At 56.6% G+C, this 15,440-nt stretch overlaps 4 protein-coding genes across 4 annotated transcripts; 3 read left to right on the top strand and 1 right to left on the bottom strand.

Annotated features, from left to right (window-relative positions):
* Positions 1–990: 990 nt before the first annotated feature.
* HRG_08307 (phosphoglucose isomerase domain-containing protein) lies at positions 991–2,903 on the top strand (the record flags this gene model as incomplete). Its single annotated transcript, XM_044866778.1, has 4 exons — positions 991–1,490; positions 1,540–2,073; positions 2,162–2,268; positions 2,383–2,903. 4 exons carry the CDS (start codon positions 991–993, stop codon positions 2,901–2,903), a joined length of 1,662 nt encoding a protein of 553 aa, XP_044718667.1.
* A 2,406-nt stretch (positions 2,904–5,309) lies between these two features.
* On the top strand, positions 5,310–6,583 carry HRG_08308 (mannitol-1-phosphate 5-dehydrogenase; the record flags this gene model as incomplete). The annotated part of the gene is made up of 3 exons (XM_044866779.1): positions 5,310–5,349; positions 5,444–5,487; positions 5,549–6,583. 3 exons carry the CDS (start codon positions 5,310–5,312, stop codon positions 6,581–6,583), a joined length of 1,119 nt encoding a protein of 372 aa, XP_044718668.1.
* A 3,935-nt stretch (positions 6,584–10,518) lies between these two features.
* HRG_08309 (uncharacterized protein) lies at positions 10,519–11,807 on the top strand (the record flags this gene model as incomplete). Its single annotated transcript, XM_044866780.1, has 2 exons — positions 10,519–11,433; positions 11,514–11,807. The coding sequence occupies 2 exons, from the start codon at positions 10,519–10,521 to the stop codon at positions 11,805–11,807; spliced, it is 1,209 nt and encodes a 402-aa protein (XP_044718669.1).
* Positions 11,808–13,232: 1,425 nt separating this feature from the next.
* HRG_08310 (integrase core domain-containing protein) lies at positions 13,233–13,886 on the bottom strand (the record flags this gene model as incomplete). The annotated part of the gene is made up of 1 exon (XM_044866781.1): positions 13,233–13,886. One exon carries the CDS (start codon positions 13,884–13,886, stop codon positions 13,233–13,235), a length of 654 nt encoding a protein of 217 aa, XP_044718670.1.
* Positions 13,887–15,440: the final 1,554 nt, after the last annotated feature.

Here is a 15,440-nt window from a genome sequence, read left to right on the forward strand (position 1 = left end):
TAACATGGATACGAGGTACACTGTGTTGGACAGCATTGATGACTTGTCCGTGATTTGTTTGTGTGGCCAAGTGGCGGCGGGAAGCTGGGTTAGATGTAGCATGGTGTGCGGAGAGGACAGAATACATGACGAGGGTACGCGAGAGGACTTGGCCTGGCCTACGAAACGGACGAGAGGGTGAGAGTTGAAGTATGTGTGTACCCGTGTTGGAAGAGCCGCGCAACAATGCCAACTAGGTATTCTATTGCCGTGCCTTGCATCTGTAAATGGTGGCCAAGGAAGGGCGGCAAGGTCGGGTAACACGGGGGAGGGCGGGGAATGAGGGAAGAGGAGACCAAGAGCTGCATTTGTATGTACTGTAGAAAGGATGACGTCGTCGCCTGGACAAATACTTGGCCGTTTGCTACAATTACCGCTGCTTGATGCCGAGGATGCGCGATATAGGGTAGGTCCAGTAGGTAGGAGCATGGAGAGAGCAAGGCGGGACACCAAGGCGGGGCACCGGGGAGCTATGGTGCCCCTCATCATTCTCACCCCTTCCCACCCGGATTCAACCTCCTCGTCCAGCTCCGGCTCCTCTCGCCTCCTCACCTCGTCCTCGTCGTCGCTCCATCCAGGCATCGAAGGCGGCGGAATCAGACGTCCAGTATTTGAAGGCTCCACCGTCCAAACCGACTCAACCGACGGCAAGCTCGGCCACTGGAGAGCGCGGTTATCTCGGTTGACCCTGACGCTCCTCGATAGCTTCCGCTTGCTCCGCCCAGACAGACTTTAGCCCCGAGAAGAGAGGTATCCACTCACTCGGCCACCTTGGAGGCCAACAATACACTCCCCGAGGTAAGTGGACAGCTTCAAATCCTATCTTGCCAGTCCAGGCCCGTCCCTCTCCGATCACGCCTGGCTCCCGCTTCGGCTCCTCATAACAGCGGCTACTAACCTGCCTTTGCTCAAGTAATCCCATCTTCCTTCGTTATTCTATTGACGGCAAAAATGGCTCCCGCAAACACGCTCCCCGCCTGGGCTGAGCTTCAGGCCCATCGCGACAACGTGGGCAAGAACTTTGTCCTCAAGGACGCCTTTGCCTCTGACTCGGACCGCTTCGACCGCTTCTCTCGCACGTTTTCCTCGGACGACGTCTCGGCCGACATCCTTTTTGACTTTAGCAAGAACTTCCTGACCGAGGACACGCTCAACCTTCTCATCAAGCTCGCCGAGCAGGCCGGTGTCGAGCGCAAGCGCGATGCCATGTTTGCCGGCGATAAGATCAACTTTACGGAGAACCGTGCCGTCTTCCACCCGGCCCTGCGCAACGTCAGCGGTGTCGAGATGAAGGTCGACGGCCAGGATGTCATGAACTGCCCCGGCGGCGTCAACGACGTCCTCAAGCACATGAAGGAGTTCTCCGGCCAGGTCCGCAGCGGCGAGTGGAAGGGCTTCACAGGCAAAAAGCTCACCACAATCATAAACATTGGCATTGGCGGATCCGACCTGTGAGTGCCCTTCCAGTTCTCTTGAGGCAGCCCGCTGATGCCCCAGCAGCGGCCCCGTCATGGTCACAGAGGCGCTCAAGCACTACGGCGCCGACGACATGACGCTCCACTTCGTTTCCAACATTGACGGCACCCACATGGCTGAGGCCCTCAAGCACTCAGACCCGGAGACGACTCTCTTCCTCGTCGCCTCAAAGACCTTTACCACGGCTGAGACGACGACCAACGCAAACACGGCCAAGGCCTGGTTCCTCGAGAAGTCGGGCGGCAAAGGCGACATTGCAAAACACTTTGTCGCCCTCTCCACAAACGAGCCCGAGGTGACAAAGTTTGGTATTGACAGCAAGAATATGTTTGGCTTCGAGAGCTGGGTCGGCGGCCGCTACTCGGTTTGGAGCGCCATTGGCCTCAGCGTCGCCATCTACGTCGGCTTCGAGAATTTCCACAAGTTCCTCAGCGGTGCCCATGCCATGGACCAGCACTTCCGCAAGACTCCCATCAAGGACAACATTCCTATCCTCGGCGGCCTGCTCAGCGTCTGGTACTCGGACTTTTTCCAGGCCCAGACTCACCTCGTTGCGCCGTATGTTGAATCCTGTCGCGCCATGCCACGCCCTCGCCAAGGCTGGCTCGGGCCCCTGTCGACCTGGATGCTGACTTTTGTTGTGCAGGTTCGACCAGTATCTCCATCGCTTTCCGGCCTATCTGCAGCAGCTCTCCATGGAGTCAAACGGCAAGTCAATCTCGTCTGACGGATCGTCGGTCAAGTACACAACTGGTAAGTTGGCTCCCTCTGCACGCTGTCCCCAATCGACTTTGCTTGTCCACGGGCGGCTTGTTCTCCGTTTCCCCCCTCCTTACTCCAAGAAGACGAGCGCTGCTGACCGGCAAGGCCCCATTCTTTTTGGCGAGCCCTGCACCAACGCCCAACACTCCTTCTTCCAGCTTGTGCACCAGGGCACCAAGCTGATCCCCACCGACTTCATCCTCGCCGCCCAGTCGCACAACCCCATGGCCCACAACCTCCACCAGAAGATGCTCGCTTCCAACTACTTCGCGCAGGCCGAGGCCCTTATGGTTGGCAAGACTGACGACCAGGTCAAGGCGGAAGGAACCGCGAGCGACCTCGTGCCCCATAAGCGCTTCCTCGGCAACCGCCCGACGACGTCGATCCTCGTCGGGGGCTCCATAGGGCCCGCGGAGCTCGGTGCCTTGATTGTCTACTACGAGCACCTGACCTTTACGGAGGGCGCCATCTGGGACGTCAACAGCTTCGACCAGTGGGGCGTCGAGCTGGGCAAGGTGCTGGCAAAAAAGATTCTCAAGGAGCTCGACGAGCCCGGAAATGGCGAGGGCCACGACAGCTCGACTGGCAGCCTCATTGGCGCCTTCAAGAAGTATGCCAAGATTTGAGCGGCTGCACGTCTTGATGCTGCAGGCGTGAAACGGCAACAAGAGTTGTGTGAAAAGTGATTGGGAATGGCGCAGCGCTCGCCAGCTATCAACGGGGAGGCGGGGGAATGAGAGACATGAAGTATTGACAAGATTGACAAGAAGAATAAGTGTACCAATGCAGTCGATAAGGCCATAATTGTCTATATATCATGTGCTTTGTTTTCCAGGCTGCGGGATGTCGCCTCATACCGTACTGTCCAGGCCTCAAGCCACAAGGCACCGAGAGGCGAATGATGATGGAAAATGGCAACGACAAATGAGACTGGCCACCAGGGGCTCATGTGTTTACCTTGTTTGTCCTCGTACGAAGAGGGCAGTTGAGGGTGAAAGTCAGACTTGTTCAACCGGTCACTGAAGTCATGTCCTGCACTTGACAGCTGCCCCTTTCGACTACAGATTACGATTGCTTGGCGGACGGATGGAGCCGCAGAAAGGCCGAGGGTGCGTTGCGGGCGCTTGCGATGGAGGAAACCACGGATGACACCACCAGGCCACGTCCGGAGGGAATTTTGGGTCATGTTTATATTTGAAACGTTCAGGGTCGCTCGAGCGGAGACTGGCGAGGCTCTTCATTGTCGTTGACGTTGACGGTGGCAGCGAGTGGGCAATTCTCAGCAGGGACTTTGGGACGCTCCCGCTGCGGGGCCGTCTGGCTGCCCAAACAACATTTGCTTGGTGGGTGCGTGCATGCAGCGCTGCAAGTCGTCTGTTGTTTGTTGGGCGCAGATGGCGACTGTGGCATCTGGGTGTTGTCTTTGGGCTGCCCTGCTTTGGGCGGCGGCTTCAGTCGCTGTCGATGTTGAATATTCGTACTTCAGGTAGCTGAGGGTGGAAAGTGGAGAGGGGGGGATGACGATGGAGCGGCTGGAACGGAACAGCGAGGACCCGGAGAAGCCTGCCTCAGCTTGGTGATGGTGGTGAGCGCTTATATCTTGGCGGTAGTTCAGGCCGGCAACGGCAAGTAGTATTCTTCGAGGGCATCTTCAGCAGTACCTTCAGCTGTACAGTACAGCACGGTGCAGCATGCCACCTTGCGTCCATGCCCATTTTCTGCATCGACAATCGGTTCCCAGAATGGATTTGATTCCTTGCCGACTGGCTTTGATGAGTCTCCACTGATGACGATGGGCAACAGGCCAGGTGTACAGTGTGTTGGCGCACAGTCGATCGGACGTATGTACAGTACAGTATCGGCAGCTTGTATGCGTACATGCCTTGTACAGTAGATTGGCGGCGATATTTGCACGGGCACCAACAAATTCTAAGTTGAAGGGGTCCGATGTCTTTTCCATGTCTGAGCAAGAAGCGAGGTAGACGCTAATAAGCCGGCACCCTGAGCAGAGAGCCTATACTCCGGTAACGCCCGGCCGAGCGAGTTTCCATTGGGCTTTGCTGTGCCACCTCAGTGTTCTTGTTGGGCCCGACAGACCTCTGCATGTCCAGCGATGCATTCACCCATGGTTCCGACAAAGGGCAACTTGCCGGCCAACAACTCGGTGGAGACGGGAAAGAGAACATTGCATTGGGTTGACTGTCGCATAAAGACAGACACGGCGCAGCGCAGAGGCCGCAGAGGCCGCCGAGCGGGCTACTCCTCCACACGACGTCAGGCACATCGCGATTGCTTGCATCGTGACGGGCATCATGACCATGATTTGCACCCACCCGTTCCAAGGGCAACCGGCATGAGGCTGCCTGCTCTGCCTTTGAGCGGTGTGCACCACCGCCAGATACCCCCTTGACTGAGCAACAGCAGAGGCCATTTCAACCCCATCCGTCCGTTCATCGTGCATACTGTGCACACTGTGCGGATCGGGGGCTTTACCGTGGCCGAGCACGGAGTACATACAAGGGCGCCTGGTTTGACTCGCACGCACCAAGGGAGGGCAGCCCGAACCCCACCTGCCCTTTTCTGCAGCAGCTTTTGGCAGAAACATGGGCCCCGTACCGCTACTTGCCCTCGCTTCTGGACCCGCGGTGGGCCAGGCAGTACGATGTTGCAGTACCTCCACTCAGCCCCCTTTGTTCCCCGCCAATATCGTCACCACTGCCCGGTCCCAGCCTACTGTCGTCTGCCACCCCATACAGTGCAGATCCAGCACGGCACACACACCGCCAGCACCCCTTCCCTCTCGTGAGTCCGATTCCCCCCGCCCCCTCCCCTGCTTTATATAAACCCACCGCTCACCCGCTTCCGTCTCTCGCACCGTCTGCAACTCCCTGCCTCTTCCCAACCGTTCCATCAACCTCTCTCTACATCGCCATTGCATCTTGATCAGACCTCTCACCGACTGCTTCTCGCCAGGCTTCATCCGCCCCAATCACCAACCCCTCTCCCGTCTCCGCTCTGCTTCATCTTTCGCCATGGGCAAGAAGGCTGTTCACTTTGGCGCCGGCAACATTGGTACGTCACCTCCCACAATTTTTGCTTCCTCTTAACACTTCTGGGACGGAAGAAGACAAGTGAACATCGTGGGCACTAACATTGCTATCTCCAGGCCGCGGCTTTGTCGCCTGCTTCCTCCACAACTCGGGTTACGAAGTCGTCTTTGCCGACGTTGTGGACTCGCTCATCGACAAGATCAATGCCACCCTCCTACAAGGTCATCGAGGTTGGTGTCGAGGGCACCACGGAGCAAACAATCACAAATTACCGCGCCATCAACTCCAAGACGCACGAGGAGGATTTGATTGAGGAGCTCCGGACTGCCGACATTGCCACCTGTTCCGTCGGCCCCAACATCCTCAAGTTCATTGCTCCAGTTCTCGCGAAAGCCATCGACCGCCGCTCTGAAGACGCCAACCCTCTGCACGTCATTGCGTGCGAGAATGCCATCGGTGCCACCGACACCCTCGCCCAGCACATCAAGGATCCCACGAACACGGATCCCGCTCGCCTCGAGACTCATCACCTTCGCGCCCGGTATGCCAACTCGGCCATTGACAGAATTGTCCCCGCCCAGGACCCCAACGCCGGCCTTGATGTTAAGCTGGAAAAGTTCTTCGAGTGGGTGGTTGACAGGACGCCCTTTGAGGATGTTGGCATTCCCCCCATCGGGGGCGTCAACTGGGTCGGCAACCTGCAACCCTTCATTGAGCGTAAGCTCTTTACCGTCAACACGGGCCACGCTACGGCCGCCTACCACGGCTACAACCGCAGAAAGCGCACCGTCTACGATGCCCTCCAGGATAAGGACATCATGGCCGAGGTCCGGGGCGCGTTGAATGAGACCAAGACCCTGATTGTCGCCAAGCACGGCATCGACGAGCAGCAGCAGACGGCGTACGTGGAAAAGATTATCAAGCGCATCGCCAACCCTCACCTCGAAGACGCCGTCGAGCGTGTCGGCCGCGCCCCCCTGCGCAAGCTCTCGCGCAAGGAGCGCTTCATCGGCCCCGCTGCGGAGCTTGCCGAGAAGGGCCAGTCCATCAAGTACCTGCTCGATGCCGTTGAGATGTGCTTCCGTTTCCAGAACGTGGAGGAGGATGAAGAGTCCAAGGAACTGGCTAAGATCATGTCGGAGAGCAAACCGGAGGACATTGTTGCCAAAGTCTGCGGGGTCCAAACGTCTGAGAAGATTTACCCGCAGCTTGTCGAGGTGGTGAAGCGTGTCAAGAGTGACAGCGCCGAGAATTGACTCCAAGGCCAGTCGTCAAACAAACGGCGACCGGGTCCCAAGATTTGACACCAGACGTTGTGTTCCTGGGAGATGGCACGCGACGGGATGGGCTGAAGCGTCGTGGCTTTGCTTTTATGTGCATTTTTATCTACAGTCAGATGGCAAGGCGCTCGGTACGGAAATGGAGTTTGATCATTGAAAGCCTAAGAGACTGCCCGGGCAATGAAACAAGTGCATATTCTTGACACGTGTCACGGACAAATTGGCGTGTTACGAAATGGAATCAATATCTTAACCTCTGTGCCCATTGTGAGTAGAATATCCGTCAGGTGATCTTACAAGCTGGCCGAGCCTAATATGAACGTGGGTGCTGGCTGTCAGGTGGACTCTGAGCGACGGGCCACTGGTGGATTTTGTTGAGCGAAGTCTACGAGACAAAGCAAGCCGTGCGATCAAGCGGCTTTCCATGACGTGAAACATGCCCAATATGCACGTCGAGCTCGCACAGAGTCTTGAGAGTCGTAACCTCTCCAGTACCATGTTATGCCTCTGGTATCTTTTCCAGGGCGCTCGTAGACGTGGACAGCTCCATCGTGACGCTGAAATGCCCGTGCTACGCCCCAAGAGGAAGGTCGTGGTGCGGTACCCGGCAGCTTGGATCATAGGAGGCGGGCAGGCCCCCATTCCCACAGTAGCAGAGGACGGGCCGACGAAAAGGGGAAGGTGGTAGGGTCCGGGAGTCTCGGCGCAAGTGCCGACAGTGCAGTTGATGACGGATGCATCGTGAAGAGCGGGTTGGGGGCTGGAGGGTGTGGTGATTTGGTCACTCGACCCAGCCCAATCGCGAGTCGACGGCTTACTCGACCCCCGGCAGAAAAACTCTGGAGCCCTGAGCGGTCTCTTGCCCGATGATTTATAGCAGCAGCAGCGTCTGGCCAGAGCTACTGGACAGCGCGTCGGGGATGATATTGACTGTACGCTACGCGTGATAATCGACAAGAGTATCCGGCGGCTTCTTCTTGTCTTGGCCGCGGTTGACTTTGCTGCCAGGTTTCTGCCGAGCTCGGAGGTATTATAAGCACCGCTTTCGATTTGAGCTCCGGTCAAGTCAGGATCAGGGTGAGTGTCCTGGTCTCTCTATATCGGGCGGCTTGTGTCTGTACATCTTCAAGTTAGCTAAAAGACCCGAGGGCTTGGGAATGGATGTTGGAGCTCCGAGCATACGGGGTAGACATTTCGGTAGCCTGTAATGACATTGCAATGCCCCAAATGCAACCACCTTTTCCATGTTGAAAAAGGGCCTGAATTGGAAAGGCGTCTCCGTATAGCTCACGACATAGCCTCTTGCCAAGGACACGGGGTTGAAGGATTCTCGAGAAGCGCTTGTGATACGCTTCAACTTACGATCCTACCCTGCTCGCTCTTCCACGCTGATGCCCGCAAATAGAATTGGCGGACTGAGGTGAGCGCGGTCGGATTGAGGAGCGACGATCAGGAGCGTGCCACTTCTTGATCCCATAAATAAGTCACTTTGAATTATTCCCAAAGTCGGGAGTCCGAAAGTCCTAGAAGCTGCATTTCCAATTTGTCAACGGACCAGTTGGAGTCAAACGCGGGGATCGCTTGAGCAATCTCGGTAAAAGTCTCTATCTCTGGGGAGCATAATGATGAGTATAGCAGTTAGATTAGGTAGGCTGAGCCAAGTCATGAACCCCCGACGTAGCAGCAGGCCATTGACGTCAATGAACAATAGCGTCGGAAGAAGACTCGACGATGGCAGTTGCTTGACTAGGCGTATCACGCGAAAGGAGGAGTCGTAATAGCATGACTTTGCCTTGGTGTACAGTGATTACCGCTTCATGTAGGCAGGCGGCCATGAACTTATGGGTAATTACAGCTGGAGTTCGACGCGACGACTATATCCGGAAAGTCCTAGACCAGGAACAAGGCCCAAGCGTATGAAATAGAAGATGGCAAGGTGCGATACCGAGACTACTAGGGTGCGCGGGACGAGGGAGGGGCTTGGAGGCTTGGTCGAGGACGAATATTCGACGAGCATTAAAAGCAGACTCGGACATGGCCGTGGCCGTGTTGATAATGTCCGTGGGACTAGAGTTCGGCCCCTTGGCTTGGGCTCGATGACGTTGGATGAAGACGGCAGAGGAACAGTGCGGACGTCCTTTGCCACGGCCCCTCAACGTCGCTAGTCAATCTATGGTATTTTGTCGAGCCGGGATAAGTATTCGGATGGCTGCCGAGTTGGACTGGAAATCACACAGCTCTGAAATGCTTCACCGGGTCGTCGATACGAGTAAAGCCGAAGGGCGTCGTTTGCGAAACAAGCACTGACTCGACTCCGACAAGACGCCGCATCCCAAAGATCAAAATGGACAAGTACCAGATCAGGGCCGCCTTTCTGCCAAAGACGCACACAATGACGCTCGAGAGGGACCCTGTTCACGCCTCTCAGTGCCATGGACGCAGGCGTTCTATCCGAGGCTCGCGTTCCGGGTTGCACGGCGACGGCCCGAGGGCGCACCGGACGCAACCAAGTTTTGGGAGCGGGAGGAATTTTGCAGTCGGCAGATTGGGCTATTCTAGAATTGCAGCCGCCCGGAGCCTCTGCTCGGGTCCCTTTGTTGTCGCATCACGGCTCTATGGCGACGATGCTTGGCAATGCCGCCTCTGCGTCGTGACATGGCAGCAAACACACACATGGTATACTTTTCCCAAGCCCATTCGCAGTTTGGAAAAATCTGCATCAGCCGTCGTAAACCGTCCGCATCCACATCGACGACTGCCTCTCGCCCGTCCCATGTCTTGCATTTCCCCGCTCGGCAACCATCATGATAGAATAGACATGTGCGCAGGTCACTGTTGCATGCCGGTCGACTTCCGCGTCCCCTTGCTGTTCCTCTCTCTCCACCGAAGGGGTTGCAGCCGTTACGGCTCTGGCTTACATGAACCCCGAGGACCCGGGCCTGACGGACTTTTTCCCCCCGCTCGCCTTGAACCATCAGGAGACGGCATGGGGCCATGTCGGAAGAGATCGATGATATGCGTCGTCGACACCATATTAGCAGTCACCATACACTCAGGACTTGTTGCCTTGTCCGTGGATTTGGCAGAAGCAGCCCGACGCTTGTTCGATGCATTCGTATATGCGGGCCTCTCACATCCAGCCGGCAAGCGAAATGCAAGGCGGTTTGCCGGTTTGTCACAATTATCAAGACTGTTGTATGCGGAAAAGTTCCCAACAGTGTGACAGCCAAACTGTAACTCTATGGCTGTGGTTCCAGTTAAGTCGTCCGGCGTCAAGGGGCGAACCGGCATCCATCATATCGAGACACAGAAGGCTCTGGAACGCTGGCCGGCATCATGCTGCTGAAAAATGCCTCCCACAGTCGAGCTGCCTGGTGTGACGGAGACTTGCTGCGTGTTTGCATGCCCCGGTCTCGAACTCGCCGTCTGCTGGAAAGCACATGGTGGTTCCCTCATGTTCCGCGGGTCTGCAATCGGCCAATGCATGTCGACAATGGACCCGTGCATGCTGCTGCCGAGCCCTTGGTGGTGGCATTCCATCATCATCGCGTGTCACGGGCTTTCTCTCGTGCTCGCTCTCACCACGCCCTCAGCCCGCCTTGTCTGGGAGCCGACCCGAGGCCAGCCGGAAGCGTGGGATGATGCTCTCGAGCCGGACGAGGCGAGCCATCACGCATTGTTGAACCGAGTCCAACCGTCGTGGACGGGCGGCGACCATGAGAGCGTGGCCTATATAAAGCGGCCGCTGTGGATGGCCTTTCAGCTCAACCGCCGTTTGAACTACAAGCCGAGCTTGGGCCATAGTCCAAGACATTCAAACATTCCGATTCCTCTCTTCAGATCGGAGGTCGAGAAAACTTGCCCTTTATCTACCCTCCCTAAGTCCTTCAAGCATTGTCCAACAGCGAGCCATGTTGCTGCCACTGCTACTCCTCGGCCTGACGTCGAGCGTCGCCAACGCCGACATTGTCGTCTCGGTCAGCGACGTCAAGCCCCTGCCGCTCAAGACGGCCAGCACGGCGTCGACGGCGCTGCAGCTCTTCCAGCAAAGCTGCCCGGAGGAGATCCAACCCGTCGGCTCGGGCCCCCAGGCCAAGGTCATCGTCTCGTCCTACGCCGACTCGCCGCACGACCTGGCCATTGCCAACGGCAAGCTCTATGCCTCGTCCGACAGCCTGGTGCGAGGTGCCATTGACGCGTGGGCGCAGCACCAGAGCCTCGTGCTGCGGCCCGACGTGGTCTGGTTCGAGATCCTGGCGCAGCTCAACCTATACATGACCAAGCACGCCGAGGAGCTCCGCCACCTGTTTGTCAACTTCCAGGGCCAGGAGGAGATCGTGGTGCGCGAGTGGACATGGCAGGGCGTCATCGACGGCTTCAAGTCAGAGATCCAGAAGAGGGTCAAGACGCACTGGCTCGAGAACTGGATCACGCCAGGCTTTAGCACCAGCAATGCCAACGACAACACGACGGCCACGGTGCTCATGATGGGGCTCATGCAGCAGTACTTTAAGTTTACGGGCGGAATCATCTGCGGGCTGCCGTCGGTGACGCTGCTCGGCGAGAGGGACGACTGGGCGGCGCTGCTCGACAAGCTCGAGAATCTGCGCCTCTTTGGAGCCGAGCCGTCGCAGTACGCCAAGAACTTGCGGCCGATCCTGAACATGTTTGTCAAGACGTGGGACGAGCCCCAGAGCAAGCAGGTGCAGGCCTTCTGGAAGCAGATTGTGCGTGCCGACAAGGTCTTTACGTGCGGCACGGGCCCCATCGAGTACGACATCTCGGGCTGGATCACGGGCTTCATGCACTGGTCGTCCAACGGCGACGTACGCGTGCCGGCGGGCGTGCCGGCCGCCGAGGCGACACCACGCTCGACGGCATCACCTACCGCGCCAACCTCAACCAGCTGCCCGTCGGCTACGCCAAGGCGCCGCTCAAGCTGCTCGACTACCCGACGCCCGGCACCAGCAGCATGGCGTACGTGCTGGCGGGCAACATCGGCATCGCGCGCGCCGAGGTGGCGTCCAAGGCCGGCAGCCGCAGCAGGGGCGGCGTGCTGGCCCAGCCGCTCAGCGCCTGGTTCCTGTACGGGCCCGTCGACGTCAACGCGACCCAAACACAGTCGGATGTTGGGAGCCGGAGCGAGATCGACGGAATCTACAAGGGGCTCCGGACAAACTGCCCCAGGGGCGGTTACTGAAGAGGTTCCGAAGATGGGCTTTGATGGGACTCGGGAGACGAGTGAGGATGCAGACGGCGGCAGGCTTGCTCTGGCCGGGATCACATGTGGCATGCTTCACAGCCATGGAGAGATGTAGCGGAAGGAGAGGACGGGAAAAGTATTGCTATTCGGCTGTTGTTAAATCTCTATTCGGCGAATCTCCCTTTATTTGCCTTTTAGGTAATTAATACCTTCTATCACGAGATGCCTGGCATTATTCATATATAAAGCCATGGACCAGGGCCATCAAATAAACTTCTTCTTCTTTACACCCTCAGCTCTAAATGAACGGTATACAGCCACTTGTTGGTTGAACAAACTTCAAGCGAGCCTCTTACGCCCTCTAGCCGAGGGTTACACCTCCCGAAAAGACGACGGAGGCGCCGAGCCACCTGCTCCCCGCCCCCCCCCATTCCCTTCAACGCCCTTGATTGAAGCGTCTTTACTTAGCATATGCACGCAAACTGTTGTGCCAGCTCAAAGAGAGGGGCATGTCAGAGGGTTATGAAATACGTCGCAGTTTGGCGATTGGAGGAGCTCGTCTCGACAGCTCATAAACCTTGCGCTAGCAAGAGGGACCTAGGAAGCTAAAAACACCCGGTGTGGAAGAAGGAAGAAGGAGCTGAACGGAGGTGTAGAGAGGAGGTAGGGAGAGAGGGAAGTAGAAGTGGCGATGGCTTCCTATATGTTACAGGGTCAGCACTGTTGCACAGGTGCTGGGCGTAATTGATGTAAATTGAGCTACAAAGAGTGTAAAGGGAGACGTGTCTACATCGCTCCTTTAGGAGTCGTGTCCGTGGCGCTCGCACGTGACTAGTCTGGCCATGCCAGATCTACACATCGGGGCGTAGCCCCTTACATTAGCCCCCTACTCCTCTCTGGCGCTGGTGCCCTTTTTCCTGTTCCTGGTCCCCTCTACAACGATCGTAGGGCCGTCGTCTATAGGGTCTGGTGCCGTTACTATCGACGGGGCGTCGCCATTAGTCCTAGCCCGTAGTGGTCCGCGTATTCTCTTGCCCTGTATCTGCAGCTGTGGTTGTATTCCTTCGACTTGCCCTGGATTTGGGCCGGCTGTGCTTCCGTTGCCACTCGTCGGTGCTGGTATGGTCCATCGTTTTCGAGAGGCCGTATCTCTGTTCGTATTTAAGGCATCTGTCTGTCTGTTGTGTATGAGGTCCAGGTCGGGTCTTGCCAACCTTGAGCGCAAGGACTTCCCGCCTACGGCCGCGGCCGGTTCTCTTCCACCTAGCGCATAGTATTTCCTCTACTTGGTGAGCCTCCCGTCTACTTGGATAGATGGGGTTGAGCGTCTGTGCGTTGCTGACCAGGCATTGGGTCCGTCCCCGCTCTCCGGAGTTGGTCGACGTGGAACCTATTATAGCAGCCCCTCGGAGGTCTGCTAGTTCAACCGTGTGGGTCGAGTACCTTGCTTATCGTATACTTAGCGTGCAGCCAGTCGAACTTCTTCTTAGGTCGCTCTGACGCGTAGTTCCGTAAGTCAAGCCAAACCTTATCGCCTACTTCGAAGCGTTCTGCCGCGTTCCGTCGTCTGTTAGCGAAGCGTTCTTGTTGCTGCGTAGCTGTCGCCATTGATGCTTGGCAGAGGTCCGTAATCTGTTGTAGTTTGGTAACAAATTTCTTTGCCCTGGTTTCTGGCGAATGAGGATACTCTTCCGCATATGCTTCCGTAACGAGGGGAACTGGTGACTTCGGCTCATAGCCGTGTATAGCGAAGAATGGGGACATCCCTATAGAGGTATTGACCCGACCGTTTAACGCCATCTGAGCCGCGGGAACCCACTTATCCCAGTCGTTCTGGTTCTGGTTAATCACGGCGCGGAGGTATGCCTGTACTTCTTGGTTCATCCTCTCAGGGCCTCCGTCGGTTTGGGGGTGGTACGCCGTGCTTAGCTGCTGGTCGATCCCCAGTAACTTGCACATGTGCCTCCAAAAGCGGCCTGCCCAATTCGAGCCCCTATCGCTCGTTATAGCGTCGGGCCACCAGTGGTAGCGGGCGAAGCACCATAGAAAACGCTCTGCACATGCTTCCGCTTCCATCGTTGGCATCGGTTCGAGTATAACTTCCTTACTTAGCCGGTCCTGATAACCCAGAGCAGCGGTTACCGTTCGCAAGGGAGGTCCGTAATAAAGTCCATCTGTATCTGGCGGAAGAAGCGGTCCGGTACGGTAGCGGTCTAGTAGACCCTTTATGCTCGCGCCATATCTTCGTACACCAGACTATCACAGGGCAGACCTAGGATGCCAGGGAAGATCTATGTTGTGCTGAGGAGGGCAAACTACGGAGGTGGAACAGAGTCTAGACTAAGTACAGGGATGCACGTGACGGAACCCAGGTTGGTGCCGTGACAGTACCCCCTTCCCAAACGGCTGTTCGTCCTCGAACAGCCTAAACGACTAAGAGCGGCCTGGGCACAAAGTATATAGTTGTGCCCTTTACTTCTTGCAGACCGGGGGCCTGGCTTGTTTGGGTGAACTCTATGAAAGTCGAGGAGTACTTGGTTATGTCCTTTGAGGTCTCTAGCCGGTTGCCAGGTAGGGTCATAGTGTTTCCACTTGACTAGGTAATGTAGGCCATCAACGTCTCTGCGGCTATTTAGTAGCCCGTCAAATAGCCATTTTCGACTAGTTCTCCTGTCTCGTCATCGCGTTCTAGGACTCGTCCTCGGATGTTTTGACTCGGCCTCGTTGATAACGTCTTGGCCGGGTAGACCATTTGCTTCTGGTTTCGGTCGTAGGGCGAGTTGTGGAACACAGGAAAGATCTTCATTCCTCGGGAGTTTAAGCAAGCATGAACGAGGGTAGACTTTCAGAATTGGAATGGTCCTGCCCACTTGTCGTCTCCTTTCTTCATCGGCCGGTTTGTCTTCATATTCTTCGTGCTTACGTAGACTTCTTGACCTTCGGCGTACTGAGGAGCATCTTCTCGATTGAGGTTGGCGTTCTCCTCGTAGCGTCTGGCGGCTTGGTTGCAAGGGCTTTCAGCTGAGTGATAATACGCTCAAAGCGGTCGGCGATGTTGTTTGCTTTGAGGAACTCTCGTCGTTGGGCTGCGGACTGGTTTGGCGGCAGTGGCTTGGTTGGTTCAGTGCCGAGTTTGGGGTGAAACCCATAGTTAGCGAAGAATGGTGATACTCCCGTGGTCTCAGATGTAACGTTGTTCGTGGCGAACTCGGCAAGAGGGAGCCAGTCGACCAGTCGTCTTGGTGGAAGTTCATGAATGCTCTCAGATATTGTTCGATGCCTGCGTTGATCCGTTCCGTTTGTCCGTCTGTCTCTGGGTGGAAGGCGGAAGAATGGCGGAGTCGAACTCCTAGGCGGTCGGAGACTTGGCGCCAGAACTCGGAGATGAATTGGGAACCGCGGTCGGAGATGACATTGTCGGGTGTGCCATGGAGGCAATAGACTCGGCTGATAAAGACAGAGGCTAGTTCTTCGGCTGTTAGGCCTACAACTGGGATGAAATGGCGCATCTTTGTCAATCGGCACACAACAACGAGGACATGCTGGTATGTTTTGCCATGGCGCTCGCATTCTGGCAGGGGCGTGATGTAGTCAATGGATATATCTGACCAAGCTTGGAATGGCACTTGC

The sequence above is a fragment of the Hirsutella rhossiliensis genome, assembly GCF_020360975.1.
Source record: "Hirsutella rhossiliensis strain HR02 chromosome Unknown scaffold00009, whole genome shotgun sequence".
Taxonomy (NCBI): Eukaryota; Fungi; Ascomycota; class Sordariomycetes; order Hypocreales; family Ophiocordycipitaceae; genus Hirsutella; species Hirsutella rhossiliensis.